This window comes from Pogona vitticeps, chromosome 2, assembly GCF_051106095.1.
Source record: "Pogona vitticeps strain Pit_001003342236 chromosome 2, PviZW2.1, whole genome shotgun sequence".
NCBI lineage: Eukaryota > Metazoa > Chordata > Lepidosauria > Squamata > Agamidae > Pogona > Pogona vitticeps.
In genome coordinates this window covers 108613634-108633994 of record NC_135784.1, presented here as the reverse complement: position 1 = coordinate 108633994, position 20361 = coordinate 108613634, and the positions used below count along the sequence as shown (strand labels likewise).

Below are 20361 nucleotides of genomic sequence, written 5' to 3'. Positions count from 1 at the left end.
GAGGTAGGGTGAGTTGTTATGATGAGGGTTCATAGAATCATAGAAAAGTGAAATTGGAAGGGGTCTACAAGGCCATCAAGTCCAACCCCCTGCTCAACGCAGGAATACCATCAAATCATATCTGCCAGGTGATTATCCAAGTTTTTCTTCAATGCCTCCAGTGTTGGAACACTCACCAGCTCCCGAGGTAACTGGTTCCACTGTTGTACTGCTCTAACAGTTAGGAAGTTTTTCCTGATATTCAACCGATATTTGGCTTCCTTTGAGTCCATTGTTGCGTGTCCTGCACTCTGGGATGATCAAGAACAGATCCTGCCCCTGCTCTGTTTGACAGCCTTTCAAATATTTGAAAAGTGCTATCATATCTCCCCTCAGTTCTCTTTTCTCAAGGCTAAACATGCCCATTTCTTTCATCCCTTCCACATAAGCCGCCCAGAGACCTTTGGGTAGAGTGGGCGGCATATAAATTAAATAAATAAATAAATAAAATAAATAATAAGGCCTGGTTTCCAGCCTCCTAATCATCCTTGTTGCCCTCCTCTGAACTTGTTGCAGTTTGTTAGGGTTATCATATAGTTGTGATGAGTTTGTTGGATGAAATGTAGGGTATAAACTTTGTGTGATGACTGCTAAAAATATGAAGTCATGTACTCGTTTCTCCTGCTTTGCCATTCTTTTTATGCAAGTGGATAAACAAACCAGGATGAAGAGAACTTCATTGGTATCTAAGTCTAGTTGTGTGAAATAATAGTTTATCTGAACCTACAATATAAGGCTGTTATGTTTATAGAGTTTTCAAACAGGCAGGTGCATTAGTGTTTTCCAGTCTGCACAGCAAATATACTCCTGTTTCTATTTTTGCTATGTAAGATTTATAGATACATACATGAACCATTTTCAAATACTGTATAGCACATAACAAAGTGTCATACAAGCTAAACAGAGTTATTTCTGTTCCTCAAGAGCCTTAAAAATATTAACATTAAAAGGTGGTACTACATGCTGATCGAGGAGTAAGAACTTAATGGGACTTCTCCCTAAATCATCATCATCATAGTCATCATCTTAGAACTGCAGAGCTGGAAAGCACCCTATGGAGCACCGAGTCCAACCCTGTCAAAAGGCGGGACAATGGGGAATCAAACTCCCAAACTCTGCACCTAAACTACTGCGCTGTCCAGTAGTCCTTCTATTCACCAGGAATGGGTTGCACAGAGGTCAGCAGGAGTTACCTTTAGTAGGATAGCGATAAGATTAGGGTGTCATCCTTTAACATATTCCTGAAGTAATAATCTATACACAGTATAATTCACTTCCGAGTTAAACTTGCAGGCAATTGGACTACACAATTGTGTCCTATGCACACTTACAGGAAAATAAGCTATGTTCGTCTGGTGGAATTCAACAGAAAGGCTCAACTTTTCTTGGGCAGATGTATATGAATTGAACCTCTGATCTGTAAAAAGCATTCTTGCCCAACGAAAAATAAATGGTGGTGGTGGTGGTGGTGGTGGGGACAGAGACAGAGAGAGGCTGAAGAAAGGGCAGTATGAAATTAGCCTCCTTTTCACATCGAGATCTGCGCGGGCATGTCTCCGATGTATAACCGCTATCAGGACTTGCCCACCCAGCTAAGCAGGCGGACCAACGCCTTTTTTGCGGCGGACTCCCGAGGCATGTCTACTGAGGAGCATTTCCTGTGCAGCGCAGTGGGAGCAGCTCCTGGCGAGGCGAGCCTGGCAGCTTCCCGCTGCGCTCTCCGCAGAGTTTGGGGCGCGATCGCCGACGGAAAGGCAGCGGCGGCGGCGGCGATGATGATGGCCCACCGTCTGGCTGGCGGTGCGCGTGTGGTGTTTACAGGCGGCGGGAGGGACTTAGTCAGCAACTCCTGCTTCGGGTGCGCCTCAGCCAATGGAGAGCCTCGCCGGGCTCGCCTCGGGGGCTCCGGACTTGGCGCTGGATGCCTGCAGAAATGCGAGGCGGTCCTCGCTGGGGCTGATGGCAAAATGGGGTCCGGCGACGGAGGTGACTTCGCTCGGCCAGCTCTGCAGCGGGGGCATCATCGATCCCGCAACGCCTCCATCATGTAGCCTGCCCTGCCATTCGAGGATTCCTCATGGATTGAGGAGACTTTCTCCCTTTTTCTTATTTCCGATGTTTTTGGTTGGAAGATGAAATGCTTTTCTCGGTACCTGCCTTACCTCTTCAGACCTCCGAACACCATCCTGTCTTCCAGCTGCTATACCGAAGGTACACATCAGAGAAGCGAAGGGCAGGAGGATGGGTGGTACGCGAGGTACAGATCAGAGCCGAGGGGAGGGGAGAGATGAAAAGTGGGAGGAGAGCCCGGCTCCCCATCCCCTCCTCCGGCTCTGCTGACTTTGCCTTTTTGCAGCCAGAGCGTGACTTGGGGGGGGGGGTAGGGGTGGTGCTGGGTTCGGGGGTGGGGAGCTTCGTTTATGACAACATTTCAAGATCAGTGGGGGTGAATAGTTTCTTCTGGAGAATCTGTCACTGATCAAGGTGAATGATGCAGAGCTTCATTGTACTAGGAAGAGCTTGTGGATGCTTCACAGATTCTAGACTGTTTTTAAAAGGGCCAGTACCAATTTGGCTAAAAATTTGGTGTGTGTTTTATATTCTGTGAGTCAAATGACTAGGAATAGCTTTCAAGAATTGCAACTCAAATTTGTTTCTCTCCTTCCCATATGCATTTATCCCATAGAAAATTACACTCTTGGTTGCAGTAGCCATTTCACTAATTCACAGGGACAGTTCAAGATCTGGGTGGGGTGGTGAAGGAAGGTAGGAGTACCAATTGGATAAGAGACCCTGTTTTATCGAGTTTTAAATCTGATTGGAAAGACAAGCTATACCTTCATGACTAGAGGGCTTGGGTGAATTCTATAGATTTTTGCCGTGGCCGAGTTTCTGTGTGTTGCACTTGTGTGTATGTGTGACATGGGGGAGAACAGGCAGTTTTAGGAATTACTATTGATTATGTGGTCTAACAGTGTGTTGAGAATTTACAGGAACTAGTACTGAAACTCGCCCTTTATGATGCACTGTGAGGTCAGGGGAATGCCCGTTTTAACAGCAGTACTGGAACATGCTTGTTTGTTGGTTAGAGTCAAACAATGATTACAGATTAGAGAAGAGGGAATTCGTATTCCCATGCCTGGGAGGAGGCGGGATGTCAAGTTTCTCTGCCAGGTCGAAAAGTGGCTCACAGATCACAAGCTCCGGAGTGATAGAAAGGATTCTGGAGCTTTCAGCAGCGGCGGAATTGTGAGTGAACTGCCTGGCCCCATGGGGCTGGACCCTCATCATCATTACCTGTGTGGGGGTATTCATATTCATATTCGAATACCCCCATCTCTATTACAGATTATTAATTTAAAAGTCAGATTTGGGTTCTTCTGCGTAACTGAGAAGAGAATCCATCCCTGTGGAAACTTGCATAGATCATAGAATAATGAAGTTGGGAGGGATGATAAGGCTATGAAGCCTATGAAGTCTAACTCCTTGGTCAGTGCAGGAATCTGAATCAAAGTATGCCTGGCAATTGGCTAACGTTCTTTTGAATGCTTGCAGTGTTGGAGTACTCGCCACATCCCAAGGTAAATGGTTCCATTGTCATATTACTCTAACAATTAGGAAGTTTTTTTCCTGATAATCAACTGAAATCTGTCTTTCTGTAATTCAGGCCTGTTATTACGTGTTCTGCACTCTGGGATGATAGAGAAAAGATACTGCATCTTGTCTGTATGATAATCTTTCAAGTGTTTGAAGAGTGTTACCATATTTTCCCTCAGTCTTCTTTTCTCAAGCCTAAACATGGCCAGTTATTTCACAGAACCTAGTTTTCAGTCCCGAGATGATCCTTGCTGCCCTCTTCTTAACTTGTTAAAGTGTGGTGTCGAGAACTGGACACAGTGCTCAAGATGAGGCCTAACTAATGCTGAATAGAGGGGAACTGGTGGCTTATAGTCAACTTGTGATCCATAACAATTCCAAGTTCCTTCTCACATGTAGTGTTTCTGATCCAAGTATCCCCCACCTTGTAACTTCAGATAAGTACTTAGATACTGGTATTATTCTGTCAAAATGCAGTTGCATAGCTAGTGGAGAGGGGGGATCTGCTGCTTGGGTAACAGCCTATCCTCCATATTACTTTACCCAGGCTTCATGCTCTGGAGAGGACACTCCTCGATACAGAGCACGTTACCATAGTCTCTCGAGACTGAAGGATGCCTATGCTATGCAAGCTAGTGCAAGGCATACAGGTATATCATCTAGCATGTCATTACAGCTAATTAAACATTAAAGCAGTAGTACGACAGGGCACACATTCCAGTACTGAATTGTTGTTCAGAGGCAAACTTCTTTAAGTTTAGTGGTGTGATGTATGGTTTGAAATGGCAGTAACCAGGATGTAATAAATTGTCCTCTGATTTTCTTCATACTGATCAGCTAATTAAAAATGAACCAGAGATAGGCTGTGCAGGTCATCTGGGGAATGGTCTACTGTCTACTCAAACAAGACTGCTGATTTATTTTTCCATATAGGCAGCCAAGTTGGATTGTTTGGTTTTGTGGTCGTTAGATTCTTGTTTACAACTATTTTGTAGAGTATTTTTTCAGTAGAACATTGTACTGATATTCAATGTTTAATCCACTTATTGTAAGTGCTGGGCTTTTTCCTTGCATAGGATTTGTTTCCTTTATTTTATTTTCTTTCTTTTATTTTTTTCCTCCTTTTTTGGCTTTTGATCACTTTGCTCTAAAGCAGCGGACTGGCTGGGAAAGGCAGGGCACACTCCACACGAGCATGTGCTCACCTGTGTGAGCGACACACCGCCATTTGCACGTGCATGAGGTGGAAACGGGCTGTGTGGGGGTGTGTCTTGGGGTGGGGCAGGAGGTTTGTCTTGGTGGCCCAGTTCGGCTCAGGCCACAGACCGGCACCGGGCCGCAGACCGGGGGTTGGGGACCTCTGCTCTAAAGTATATATTCTGAGCCAGGTGTTTTTTATAGAGCAGAATTCTCAGATTTTTCCTAATGACCCTGCTTAGCTTGGACTCACTCACATCTTTCCCAATTCTTCTTTTAGAAGAGGTAGCCATGTTAGTCTCTGCTAACATATCAGGCAAAACCAAATGGAAAAAAACACACCTCTCATTCTGATTCTCCAAGATGTACATCGATTTGCAATCGGTAATTAGATTTATTTCTTAAAAGCCAATACATTAGTTAATAAAAATATCTTCCATCTGATTATAGTCCAGCAACAAAAAGATAAACAAACCCTTGAAAAATTTATCAGTTTATGTCTGATATGCTTCTGCAGACTAACACAGCTACTTTTTTGAAAACTAGAGCTCTTGAGAAGTTTGTTGCCTGAATCATAGTTTACAGTATGCTCCAGATTCAATGTCCGATAAGTTATATTTCACCATCAAAAGCCCAGTTGATCAAGGTCTCTTACGTGCAGACCTCTGTATGACTACTAAGAAGTAAGTTTCATTGAGTTCAGTGGGCTATTCTCTTGGGAGAACGAGGTAGAGGAATGCAGCTTAATTCTTAGTGCTTTTTTGATCCTCAACCTTTTTGCTGAAAGGTTGTATTTCTTCGTAGTGGTCTCTGTGAATGCACACAAATGGGCTATCCTGCGCCTGCGCAGGAACGTCTGGAAGATTCTAGAGCTTAAGAAAAAAGAGTCAATTAGCTCCCCCCCCCGCTGGGTATATAAGCCCCGCCTCCTCCATCTTCCTTTCAGTTCCTCTTTTTCCGCCATTCCTGTAGGACGTAGGAAGAGCAAAAATATCGACCATTAAGTACTTAGCTAGTTAGCTACCTTTTTCTCTTGTTTTATTGTTTACTTTATCTTACTTTAATGGTTGTGAGATAGAACTTGCTGATTTTAAGTTACTTCTTTTGTTCTGTCGCATTTCCCCCCCGATCAACGATCCCCCTTTTCCCTTTTGTTTATGGCCCCTCGGGGCTTCAATCAGTGTGTCGTCTGCTCCCTGAAGATTCCTTTGTCAGACGGACATGATAATTTTTTGTTTGTCTTGGAGAATTGCATCAAGATCAGTCTTGCTCTGCTTGCAAGGGTTTTTTCTAAGCAAGCAATTAAGTTCAGGCGGCAAAGACTTAGAGCTTTCCTTTACAAAAGACTCTGTCTCTGAATATGGAAGGCGCCTCCCTCACAGCGCTGTCCCCGCTGCATGCTGAGGCTTCTAAACAGGACTTTTCGGCTGATCAACCACTGCTTACCATCTCTGGGCCAGTTAAAGCTGAGGATGCTTCCAAACCGCCAAAGCCAAACCGCTTTGTCACCTTGCGGAAAAGAAGGCTACCGATGAGCCTAAGGCAGTGAAGAAACTGGCTGAGTTGCCTGTTGTACCTCCTCCTGCTCCTTCGATATTGCTCGAGGAGTCTTCGAGGGAAGCAATTGGACCCTCTGATACAGAGGAGCACATTCCTTTAGCCCTGATGGCTCAGGACAATATGTGCATGTTGCCAAACTCGGGCCGATTTGAGGCTGAGCCAGACACCAGCCGGGCCGTTGCCCATCTATGCCCTCGATACTCAGGGCGGGCTGATACCAAGTCTCCATCTGAACAGGAGTCTGATCATGAAACTCCTAGGAAGCGTACTTCAAAGCGCAAAAATATTGATCTGTACCACACTCGGGATGGAGGTGATGGGTACCGTCCGCAAGGACTGCTACAGTATGCTCCGTTCCAACCGTATCCATACCAAGGCTACGTCTGTCAGTCGGAGCCTCAGGCGCAAGTACCATGGCACCATACCGTGGATTCCTCTATCCCGTGTCAGCCACGTGCTCAACAGGAATTCTCTATGCCTCAAGCACCATCTCGCAAGAGGCAAATTCCCTCGGTACCTAAAGCACTTTCCAAGCACGCTAGGTCCAGTGGTAGACTCTCATCGGTTCGAGCTACGTCGCTCTACCCTGGTCCTAATGCTCACGATACCGTGCCCTTCTCTCACTCCACCCAGTCAGATGTGGATATGGTACTAGAAGACTCAGTACTGAGGTGTTCTCCTTCGATCGCCTCACAGTCTAATCCATCTACGGTATCCAGCGACTCTGAAGCCCCTGATACTGCCGCCCAAGGCTCGTCATCTCAGCCCTCGTCAGAGGACTTCTCATCCTCTGCACAGCTTGTTATACGTTGGCGAAAACTCTGCAGCTCGATGCACAAATGCCTCAACAAGAACAGGACCTTGTCTCCCATGATATGGAGCAAGACAGAACCTCTCCTCCTAGTCTCAGTCTCATTCCTGCTCTGTTTGAGCTGGTAAAATCTTCTTGGGACAAACCTCCTACACTGGTACAGGTGCCACGCAAGCTTGAGCACCACTATAAGACACTATAAGACTCTGACTTTCTGGCCAAGTATCCTTCACCCAATTCTATTGTGGCTGAATCTACTCAGTACAAATCCCGTACCAGATCACCAGTTACAACTGGTGACAAAGACGGAAAGAAATCAGTCACCTTTGGGAAAAAGCTGCATTTGTTTGCCGCAATGTTGACTAAAAGTGCTAACTACTATGGGCGCCTATCAGAAGCACTTGTGGGACAAGATAGCTCCAGTACTGCAATCACTGCCTGACCCCGCAAGAGCAGAAGCCCTCAACGTTTATGAAGCGGCTAACACTCTTACCAGGCAACAGCGATTTGCTGCGAAACACACAGCTGACATCCCTTCTACATCCAGGCTGACTGCCATTGCTGTTAGACACCACACCTGGCTTAGAACAGCCAACGTACTTGAAGACACCATAACCGAGGTCAAGGAACCTCCCTTCGATGCTGCAGGACTGTTCAACTCTGAAGCTGATGAGACTATGGACAGTATCCATAAGATGTGAAAGACAGTGAAATCTTACGTACCATACCAACCGTATAAGTACCACGATTCTGCCTGCAAAAAGCCACAGTACCAATCGTCTACTCAGTACCAGCCCTTTCGGTACAGTAAGCAACAGCAGGATTTACCAAGTTCAGCACCATAGGGGTAAGCTATTCTCATGAATCTCCCTCCTATACAAGATTATTTCCATTCCCCCCCCAAAAAATCACTACTGATAAGTGGGTGCTTATTATCATTCAACACGGGTGTAGGATAGAATTTTTCCGCATCCCTCCACCAAATTCAGTCAGGCCTACTCTTTTTCCAAGCCGCTGCATTTGGAAATCTCATCCCTGTTATCTAAAGAGGCCATAATCCAAATTCCATCTGACAGTACCGATGGATTTTCTCACACTACTTTGCAGTCCCCAAGAATGATAGGGGCGTGAGGTCCATCATGGACTTAAGAGACCTCAATCGGTACATACTTCACCCGTTTCATCAAAACTCCTCCGGTTCCATTCCACCACAATACCTTTCAATTTACTGCCTTACCATTCGGGCTCTCAACGGCCAACAGAACATATAAAAAATGCATGGCACCAGTCGTTCCGTACCTCCGAACCCAAAGGATGAACATTTTTTCCTTACATAGACGACTGGCTTCTAGTGGCCCGATCCTACCACGGAGTGCTCTCGGCCACGAAATTCACCCTGTCCACCAAAATAAATAAATAAATAAATAAATAAATAAATAAATACATACATAAATAAATAAATAAATAAATAAATAAATAAATAAATAAATAAATAAATAAATAAATAAATAAATAAATAAATAAATAAGGACTAAAAATCAATGCAAAAAATCCAATCTCATACCTTCTCAGGTAGCCCCCTTCATAGGAGCAACCTTGGACTCTGTTTGCACAAACGCTTTTCTCCCACATCCACATCGCCTCCAAGGACAATTCTCTGGTGGACCACCTGAGCGGGCTCCCTACCAGGATACACGAGTGGGAATTGAACCAGATGGTTTTCGCGATATCTGCACACGATAGTGACAACCCACACTGGACCTTTGCGTTGCATCGCCACACCAAGTGTGTCCGATACTGTTCCAGGGCGGGCATGGACGCCGCCTCCCTGGGAGACGCCTTCCTCTTACTTTGGTCAGGGGAACTAACATACCTGTTCCCTCCAATACCGCTGCTTCTCAGGACTGTGACCAGGATAATGCGGTACGGTGCAGATGCAATCCTCATCGCCCCTTGGTGGCTGAGGCAACGTGGTTCGCTCACCTATCAGAAATAGCACAAGAAGTTTACCATCTACCTCAGATACCGTCCCTCTTGTCACAGAACGACGGGGCTCTCTTCCATCCCAATGTTCGGTCCCTTCGCCTGATGGCGTGGAGGATAACCTCCGCTTCCGCGAGGTGCTAGACCATGCACGAAAGCCCTCTACTGCACGCTTATACAAAGGCAAAGGGTAAGCATTTACCAGGTTTGCCTAATCTAAAGGCATGACCACAGTACCAGCTTCTCTACGCATGGTACTTACCTTTTTTGCTGCTCCTCTTCAATATGGGATTTGCTCACTCCATGCTTAAAGTTTACATTTCAGCGGTTGTAGCACACCAGCCTCCTCGTTCATACTCTGCGAGGCTTTCTTTCCCGACCCTTGCTCAAAAGATTTTTAAAGGGTCTCCAAAATATACGACCACCCTCCCAAACCATTGCACCTCAGTGGGGTCTTCCGCTGGTCTTAGAGGCCATTGCTAAACCTCTATTTGAACCAATGGCTATGTGCTCTGAAAAACTTCTCTCCTGGAAGACAGCATTCCTAGTAGCCATTACTTCAACCAGACGAGCAAGCGAGATTGCTGCCCTAAGGTCGGACCCTCTGTACCTACAAATGCACCCAGATAAAGTTACCTTATACATGGACATTTCCTTCCTCCCAAAAGTGGTGTCAGAATTCCATGTCAATCAGCCCATTATGCTTCCAACCTTTTTCCGTCTCCAACCACACCGCTGGAGTGCAAACTACATTCTCTCAACGTTAGAAAGGCCCTTGCCTTCTATCTACACCACACCAAGTCCATTCAACACTCTCCGCGTCTCTTTTTGTGTTACCACGGACCACGCAAAGATGCTCCTGCTTCTTCTCAATCAGTATCATGGTGAATTGTTCAGCTCATTCACCTGGCTTACCAGCTGGCCAAGAAACCTCTTCCAGAGGGCTTAAAGGCACATTCCACCAGAGTGGTTTCCACCTCAAGAGCCCTATTCAAAGGTGTCCAATTGCAGAACATTTGCAAAGCAGCCACCTGGGCTACCCTCTGACGTTTGCCAGACACTACTGACTGGACGTCAGAGCCAAAAATGATGCGGCGTTTGGACAGGCAATACTGTCATCTATGATACCGTGACGGCCCTCCTGCCAGTGAGTACAGCTTGCCATTCACCCATTTGTGTGCATTCACAGAGACCACTACGAAGAAAGTTAGGTTACTTACCTGTAACTTTGGTTCTTCTAGTGGTACTCTGTGAATTCACACATCCCTCCCTTCCTCCCCTCTATCCGTCATGGTACCGTTCTATGATACTATGCTTATCTAACTCATGGTAACAGTGGATTAGGGAACCGAAAGATGGAGGAGGCGGGGCTTATATACCCCACGGGGGGAGCTAATTGACTCTTTTTTCTTAAGCTCTAGAATCTTCCAGACGTTCCTGTGCAGGCGCAGGATAACCCATTTGTGTGAATTCACAGAGTACCACTAGAAGAACCAAAGTTACAGGTAAGTAACCTAACTTTCTTACAGTTCCTAATCAAAAAGTGAGTTTGGTTCATACCTGTGTAGCAAGTGTCAGTTAAAGTCATGTTTTTGTGAGCCTCAACCTTTCTCTGTTTTTCTTATTTGCCAGAAAACTTTTGGAAGCAAATAAAATATTATCCTTCATAGATTTTGGGCAGATTGTTGCATCTTTTGGATAGTGGCCATCAGTGTCATTGCTGAAGATGTAGAAAAAGGTTCATGTAATGACTTGAGACAAAGGAAAAGGTGGGAAGTCTGTGTATGTTTTTGTTTGGAGGAAAAGTTGGAATGTTTCAAGTCAATATATCAGGGATCGTATACTGTATGCCATGGAAATCCAAAGAAATCTTAGAAGAAAAGCTTTGCCAGCTGAAGATTTCTTTGTAAAGGGAAATATATTGTTGAATTATTTTATTTATGCCACTAAGCCAGAATTCATGAGTTCAGTTAATCAGAAACAAAATAATATCAGATCAAAAAATCAAGTGACACTTCTGCATGGCTTTGATGGAGAAGCTTTTGCTCTTACCAGTCTCTGTAGGCCTAATTAGAGACATATAATGATGATTCCCCCTTTGCCACAAGCTATGGCAGGAGTCAACCAGCAAAAATATTGTGCTTTCAGAAGATTCTGTTATCTCAGGGGGCTAGAAGAATCTTCAGATTTTAGATCTATGTGAGTAATGTGCTGTTACAACAATTTTAGTGGCCCACTTAATCTATTTCTAACAATTCAAAACAAGTTGTTGTTTCTGAAGAATTGTCTATTGTTGTGCTTTTTTTCTTTGTGTTATCATTGTTACTTATAGAACCCATGGAGGAATAAAGATATTTTCCAATGTTGTTCACTTCACTGGAATTTATGACTTTGGACACATCCTTCCTAAATGAGGACCCTGAGAGGCAGACAATGTAGAAGAATAGGTGGCTGATGATGATTCAGGATCCTCGGAGAGGGTTGTAGAATTTTCTTTTGCAGAGGCAAAGAATTCAGGGTGGGAACCTAACAGAAGAGAGTGGTGCTGAATGAAGGCATGAGCCAGGCAAAAGGTCCACTCTTTTGAACACCTTTCTTCTGTTTTTATTTTGTAAAAATCCAGATGGACCAGCTGCTTGAACACTCTTTGGTAACTCTTGAGACACCACAACACTGTCTGGTGCTCTCTCTATTCATTTGGTCAGTGGCACCAAAAAGATTATTAGTACTGTTTTTGTCCACATTTATTTATTTATTTACAAGATATTTTTGTTAGCAGTGCCATTACCAGTGGTCTCTGAGTGGCGTACAACAATATTAAAACTTTAAAAACATTAAAACCATTAAAATAGGCAATACATTGTTGAGTTCTCTAAATTGGAAAATAAAGAAGCAAAGAGTTGTTTGCAGCTAGGAGAAGATCCATGTCCACATCTGTTATGTCATATGGGTTCAGATTATGGCCTTTGCCTTTGTGCCAGAAGACACATCCTATATTGTAGTCCAAAACACATTTATGGACAATGAGTCTGCTTGAATTCCACAGGACTTCAAGGGCTGCATGTTACCTAAAATGGTCCACAAAGCAGATTCACCTTAAACTTTTCCCATACTCAGAAGCAGTTATAATTGCTCTTACATTAAAACAACTTTCCAGTTGACCCAGAATGCACAAAATGTCCCTTTCTCCCTTTTGTGTGTGCAGAAATGAAAAGTAATCAAAGTGACACCTGGAATGTAATATTCGCTAAGAACCAGACTAGGCTGTCAAATACAGAAGGACATTTGAGTAAACACAGGATTGGGCTGCTAAATACATTTCTTGTAAACGTTTCTGTCTTTTGCCTTTGTTTATTTTTTCTTTTATTTTGTTTTTACCTATAAAGCAAGCAAAATATATATCAAACCAAGAGATCAGCAATCAGTAGTATAATCAAAATTAAGTACTTTCAAATCTCATATCCCTAATTCTCTCATTACTGTCAGTGGGATTTGAAAGATTTGCTGCATCATGCCCACCAATGCTTCCAAATTGTTTTTCAACTGTAAGCTTGATCAACAGCAGTAATTTTGTATTGTTCTTCTTTATATCTTAGACAAGCACATCAGAAGAAATCATAAGCATTAATCAATTTACTGTCAGATTAAACTTGGGAGTTAGAAAAATGCTTATTGTCATCAAATAAAAGAATAAAACAACACACCATAAGATGCTAACTTCCCCAGAAGGAACAAAACATGGTAGGAAAACAGCCTAGAATAGGACCTAAGGGTGTACTCCATTCAAAGCACAGTTTATTTCAGTGAATTGGATTCATAATACAGTTCTGTATCAGGCTTATCTGAAATAAGACCTGTGTAGTGCATTGATTGAGACATACTCTGGGGTAAATGTGTGCTGGACTGCAAGCTTAAGTGCCTGCTTAATTCCCAGCTGAAAGTTTTGGAATGAGAGTGATTACTTGTGACAGGGCTGATCCATGATTCCTTGGGGAGCTAGATGTTTATTCTAAATAGTGTACTGTTCCTGTGGTCCCCTTAAAATTTGGAAAAGCCAGCTAGCAGCCCAAAAGCTAGAAATGAATGTTCAAAACATTTTATGTTTGTATATTTAAGTATCTGGCTGTGGAACAGACTTTGGGAGTTCAATTCCTTACTATGTATCCTAGAAGTAGAGCCAGCCTGTGTCACCTTAGTCCCTGCATAGTCCCGGGGTGCCCCCAGCAACAGGGAATGGTAAACCATATTTGAGTGTTCTATGTCTAGAAGAATATCCCTACCATGTCAGAATTGACCAGTGATAGGGACCCGAGTCGTCGGACTTGCTGTCAAGTTGGACTTAAGTTGCTCTGGTGACTCGACATTTTTCTCCCCAATGATCCAGACTCAACTTTCAGCTCAGGACCCACCAGCCCCCTCCTTTTTTATAGGGAAAGGAGCTTGTTTTTAACAGGGACTTGGTAGCAAAGACTCAGACTTGGGACTTGGACCCAAAAACTTGCCACCATCCTTGGAAATGACGTGATGGTACAGTACATTGTTGCTGTTACATATCCCACTGCTTGTTCCTCAAAGCACGTCACGGTATTTATAAAGGATAACAGATGCATTAAGAACTACACGTGCATACCATAGGCCAGGTGCCTGACGTTGTTTTGGTCTCATTCTCTCTCTCTCTCTCTCTTTCTCCTATTCACCCTCACATGACATCTGGTAGTTTTAACCATTAAAAAACAAGGTCTTATGGGGTGTGTGTGAAAGTGTTTTCAAACTTTTGAGGCAGGGGAAATTCCATTAAGAGATGGGCCTTTTATGTTTTAACACAAGAACCCAAACACGAAAGAGGCTTTCTTTTTTTTGTATTTCATTTTTGGGAATTGCTGAAAGAGTCTCTTAAACATTTGTGATTGGTGTTTATGAAAGCAGGAGACATGAAAGTTTTGTGTTTCCTGTTTCCTGTTTCTTGTAACCTTTTTTTCCTGCTTTGTCTGTTCAAATGCCTGATAAAGTGTTCATCCAATAGCATTGTGGAAACAATTAAGAGAAGGAAACAGGAATCTGAATCAGTAAAAGGCACTGGAAGCCAATGACAATTGCTATTTTTTGTTTCATTCATTCCTTTTGGCAAGGATAACTGTGTGCTGAGCTCCTAATGCCATCCACCTTGGAATGGTTTTGCTTCCTTCCTGTGCCTCCATTTTGAATCATTTCCTTTTTTGCCTTCTGGGTTGTTGTTGGGGGTTTTTGGGGGTGGTGGTGGTGGAGGTGGTGTTTCTTTGGATTATTTTTGTTGTTGCTAGGCAGTCTGCCTATGGCAGTGTGCTTCCTTGGGGTTTATTTATTTATATATAAAAAATTTTAAGCCACCTTTCCCTTTAAAAAAAGGACCCAAGGCAGATTACAAGTAAAAAACAGTACTTAAGATTAGTAACAATGAGTGTACAAGACTAAAAGGATCAATCAATAGAAGAACAAAAGACATTAGCAAGACCAAAACACATTCAATGCACTAAAGTATAAGAATCCATTTAAAAAATCCCACTCAGTAGCCATTCACTCAGGGAAAGCATTCCTGAAGACAGGTATCTTATCCCCCAGCCGTGATTTCTTTGGGGATTTTTCTCCCTCTTCACTTTGTCGTTATTGTAGTAGTTGTTGTTGCTGCTGCTGTTGCTTGTGGTCCTTTCTCCCTTTGGGCTATTTTTGTGGCTACTTGAGCTTGACCAGCCTACTGCCACCTGCTGGACTCAAAAGAAGAGAATAAAAGGCATTTTGCTGTTAGAGGAAGGATAAATTTCCTTGTATTCTAATACTTTTGGTTCAGGGGCTTTTATTGTTTTTGGGTTTGTTTTTTGTTTGCTTGTTGTTGTTGTTTTTCTGTGTGTTACCTTTACTTGTTTGCCTGCTCTTTTTGGTTTGAGAGATAGGGTTGATTTTTTGGTTTTTAATTGTCCCCCCCCCCCTTTGTATGTGGATGTTTCTCATGTTTGATAGATTTTTTTTAAAAAAAAGTTATTTGGTTAATTTGGTGTGCATTTATTCTATTAAAGGTCTATATTTTGGTGGGTTTTTTATTTTTTTATTTTTTTGAGGAGCTCCTGTTGTGTTTGTTTCTCTGGGGGGATGGTTTGGCATGGTCTTTGCAAGCCACTACAGTACATTTGGTGGTTTCTGTTGTCAGGTGGGCACACTATAGGGTGCTTCTAAGTTCTTCTTTTTGCTTTTTGGGGTTGGCAGCTCTGATGGAATAGGTATTTCTGTGTGCCAGGCAGCCAGTGTTTGGTTGGTTGCTTCCTTACCTTTTTTCTGTTATGTTGCTCAGGACCAGAAGTTCTGTTGTGCTGGACAGACTGCACTAAATTCATATGTTGCTTTGAAATAGTGCTTGTGTAGGTCTGATGATTATTATTCTTTCTCAGGTATGTTTGCCTGCTTTTGGTGTGGATTCTCTGTTTCCTTGCCTCTCTGTTTTTTTCTGGAGTAGTTGCTACGGTTTCTTGAGGCATTTGGAGTCACCAAAAATATGAATAGGGAAGCCTAAAGTTCATGACCCAACGTGAATTTGTAAAATGAAAGACCTGGTGGGGAAAAAAAAAATACAGAAATGAATGAAGCACCCCCAAAAGCACCCAAAATGAAAGAAACTGAAAAATCTTAACCATGCAGATTCCTATGCTCTATAATGTTAAAAGGGGGAAAGGCTCATCTCCAGCTATTCAGAAACTAGTCTTCTCTGCTTCAAAGCAGTAGTATGCTTTCTTTGCCCAATCCTATTAATAGAATGATGGATTAGGACTGTGAAAAACAGGGTTCAAAACCCTGCTCGGCCATGGAAGCTTGCTGGGGTTCTGGAACTGATAAAACCACTCCTTAAATATCTCACTTCCCTTGAAAGCCCTGTTAGGGTTGCTTTAAGTTGGTTCTCACTTGACAGGGCATAACAACAACAAAAATATATTCAAGTCTGGTAAGCAAGTATTGAAATAGGTTCTTAAAACTTAATTACAGTATACCACTTCTGATGAGGAACTCCTCAGTGTCACAAAGAACACTTGTTTAATTTTATTTATTTATTTAAAATATTTTTACTTATATTAGAAGAAAAGCTATAGAGATCTTTTTAAAAATCTCTAATCTCCAAAAAGTTAAGAGTATTGCTGGTTTGAAAAAGTAAGCTTGAATTAGAATAAACAATGTCATAAAAATGGAATGTATTTTGAAATAAAACTAGGATAAAATGTCCCCACTTCTCTATTTTTCTGAACTAGTGTTAGGTTAGCTCAGCTAATGCTTGAACCCTCAATAGGAGTCGTACAAAGTTTCATAGACCTCCCAGGAAAAAATCAGAAGCCTGTGTTCCTCACAGCTGCCATTTATTCTAATAAAGGGTTAATTCCAGAATAAAACCAAACAATATTTGACAATCAAATCAAAATTCATCTGGTTATCAGAATACAGTACAGGTTTTTCTACTGTTGCAATATTTTCAGGCAACTTAAGCCTGTCTATTTCTACAAGCTTAATTTATCTTCATTGCTTTTATGTTTCATGTGCACAAAATTACTTTAGATTTGTAACATCTAAAAGTGTTACAGCTATACATTATTAAAAATTCTGTATTGATTGATTGATTGATTGATTGATTGATTGGCACAAATATTTAAATATACATCCTTATAAGTTATGAAATCTTATGGGTGTTATTGCCAGCGTAAATCTTACAACTGTGAGTTGCAGACATTCAAATACAAAACTTAAGTTATATATATCATTTATAAATAAAAGCTTATAACTTAAAAGAGGCGAATATAAAGACAAAAGACAGAGAATATATCTTTTAAAGAATTAAAGTTCTTAAGAATAAAACTGCATAAAGTGGGGGAAAAACTTTTCCTTAATTAAAAAGCTTGAAAAAATATCACAATTATTAAAAGTGAAAATATACAAAATAAAATGCATCACTTAACCTCTAAGCATGTAAATAATATGCACAGAAAAATAATACATTTTTACATTGCTCACCTAGACATACCCATTGAAGTCACTCTCACCTATAAAATCCTAAACAGCTTGGGCCCAAGTTATCTCAAGGACTGAATCTCCCTTTATGAGCCTGCTCGGGTGCTAAGATCGTTAGGAGACAGGCCTTTCTCTTGATCCCACCACCCTCACAGGGTCCACGGGAAAGATCATTCTGTGTTTGCTGCTCCCAGACTTTGGAACTCCTTCCCACAGAAGGCTAGGCTGGCCCTACCTTTATTGGCCTTCCGCAAGCAGGCAGAGACCTAAATCTTCAACTGTAAAAAGATCCACAGATATACTAATAACATCCAGATATAGATTCATTAACTTTGTTCTATTGTCTTTCATTTGCACTGTCACAGTAAATCCCACTCTGTGTCCATTTGGTTATTTTAATGTGGGACACTTGGGAACAGAGCTAAGGTAGCATAATAAAGCTCTAAATCCTGTTGTCAATATATGTATTCAAAAGCTAAGCTATGCAGTGGCCCAAAGTCAACTCCCTGGAGAATGCCAGAAATACAGTAATAGTACGGCTCAGTTGCTCTGTAAGGCAATGTAGGGCAAGGACACGGCCAATTTTGCTCTCTCTCATGTTTAATATATATTTTTTAAAAATCATGTGATTTCCATGGACCCTCTGAAGAAATTTGCAAATTTAGATTTTATTCTCAGCAGTGGCCAAATTCAATGGGTACAGGTTTTCTCAGTATGGAGAAGATACTACTGTTTCTGCCTGTCGTGTAGCTGTTAAAAATTATGTGCCTGCCAAGAAAAAAGTACTGTACTGTATTGCCGGGTGGGAGTGGGGGTGGGGAGAGGGAAGAAAAAAATTGAATTAGTGGTAACTAATTCAGTATTAGAGCCATTGTTGAAAACACAGAGATTCAGTGTCAGACTTCAAAATGTCTAAACATTCAAAACTTCTGACTGTATGGGCTTTGTCCCATATTCCAATTGTTTTAATTTAACTTTTTTCTGTTATGTTTATGAAAAAAATGATTTTAAAAGTACCTATTAAAAAATCAAATGAAACTGAAAAATGCCCCCAAATAACTTAGTCTCTGTAAAGATGTATCTAGTATTGTTTATATTGCACTGCTTTCTCCTTGGCTAAAACATTTACTATTTAAAAATAGTAATCTGCTGTGTGTCTCTCTGTGTGTGCATGCATATGTGTGTGTGTCCACGTGTGTGTATTCATTCCTTGATTTGTTTTCCTTCAGCTGTCAGCTTCAAGTTTGCTGGGCCATCATTTCCCTTTCATATTCATTTACAGTTTAAAAATCTGATTTTGAACAGGATCCATTTATTATCTGATGACTGTTGACATAAATACAGTAGGAGGTGACCCTGTTCCATAAGGACGCTGTGTTGTTTGTTTCTTTGTTTCATTTATTTCATTTTTTGCTCCGATTAGCTTAAATTGGCATACTGTACGTGGCCCCCCTCCTCTCCATTTCGTCCTTTGAGGTACGGTTGTGAGCCGCCTAGAGTGGTCTATTGACTAGATAGGCGGGATATAAATAAAATAAATAAATAAATAAATAAATTCAGGCTGAATACATGACTGGACCAAAGTCACCCAGTGACTATTATGGCCAAGTGGGAATTTGGATGCAGGTTTCCTGAGTTCTAGTCAAAAAATCTTGCCACTTTATCACACAAAATTCCATTTTGTTTTTGGAAGACCAGCAGTCCAGTATAGTGGTTCCCAACCTTGGTTCCCCAGATATTCTAGCGGTGCTGTCTGGGGTTTCTGGGAGTTGCAGTCTAAGAATATTTGGGGACCCAAGGTTGGGAACCACTGGTCTAATGCAAAGGTAAATTACGTATAGCCTCCCCAGATGTTGTTGAACTCTAGCTCCCAACATTCCTTCAGTTAATGGGAGTTGCAGCACAACAACATCTGGAGGGTATATTTTTTCCCACTGTCAGTCTAGTACCACTTCAAGAAATTTTACTGGGGCATAAACATTCATGAACAGAATTAGAGCTCACTGCATCAAATGTTTACTATCCAGTTGCAATATACAAACATGTTTAGGGAAGAAGAAAATGTTCTCTAAATAGTGAGGCCACAAAACACAAAACTGAAGAGGTAGCAGTGCCTCGGTCCCATTTCTACACAGAACCTCAAATGTATTCTTGAGAGAAAGGGAAGAATAGTGCTGAAAGGAGTGGAGAGGTTAGAGTCTTAAGTGATGCCAAACTATATGAGGAAACTTATAAAATGTAAATTGGCCAACGTATTTCTATGAATTTTGTAGGATTTTGTAGGAATGTGGTTTTTGATTAGAACTACTGGTACAGTATATCCAAAGCCTTCCTGGACTCTTACCAATAGAATGCCAGTGGGGGGAAAGTATCCTCTCGCTTACAGAGCTCTAACATTTGGAACACAAATGCCATGAGAGAGGAATCTGAGGCTTAATGTTGATTGTGTGAACGTTCACTCTGCTGCCTTTCTCCTGACAGGGAACTCAAGGTGTTTCTCTGTCAGATTGTGTGATGCCTTGAGTCATCGGAGGAGACATCGTTCACAGTGGGCTGCTAAATCTGTTACTTTTCAAGGTGCTGCAACCATGTGTTGTATTTTCTTTTCAATGCGGCCTCTGTATTGTTGATACTCCTTGCAATGTCATATATTTTTCTTTAACATCACGTTACTCAGGTTAGTATAGCAGAAAAGTCTGCAACAGAGTACAGTTTTGTCCTTCATGTCTCATATCAAATCAGTTCTAGAAGAATGACAATCAATAATGAGAAAAAAAGAGGATTGTGAGAGATGAAGAAATGAAATGTTTTCAAAGCTGAAATACAAGGCAGAGCTGATAAGGAAAAAAGATATCTAAGAAATCTGTTCCTGTAAGTAAGAAAACAAAAACAAGTTTGAAAAACTGAAATGAGTTGTTTAAACATCAGCAGAGTAGTTCCATTGACTCAATGGGATATGTGTAAGTATCGATCTACTATTCAGCTACAGATTTAATGTATTTATTTATTATTTATTTATTCAACTTCTGTACCATCTAGGGTTGCCAGATACATGTGTATGAAAAGGAGGACATAGAAAGCCAAAAAGGAGGACAAAGAAGGACATATTGGGGGGGCTCTGTGCATGGGGTGGGGTGGGTGAGGGCATGTCACTT

General features: G+C 41.9%; 1 protein-coding gene across 2 annotated transcripts in view; it reads left to right on the top strand.

Moving 5' to 3' along the window:
* The window catches only part of PPP2R2B (protein phosphatase 2 regulatory subunit Bbeta), a 334440-nt gene that overhangs the window by 8378 nt on the left and 305701 nt on the right, over nt 1–20361 (top strand). Inside the window, exon 1 of one of the 2 annotated variants that reach the window (XM_020806595.3) lies at nt 2107–2250. The exons of the other annotated variant lie outside the window; for it this stretch is intronic. Coding sequence (XP_020662254.2) covers nt 2172–2250 — 79 coding nt within the window. The 5' untranslated portion in view covers nt 2107–2171. Of the gene's footprint in view, nt 1–2106; nt 2251–20361 lie in introns of those variants that run through there. 2 annotated transcript variants of the gene reach the window in all.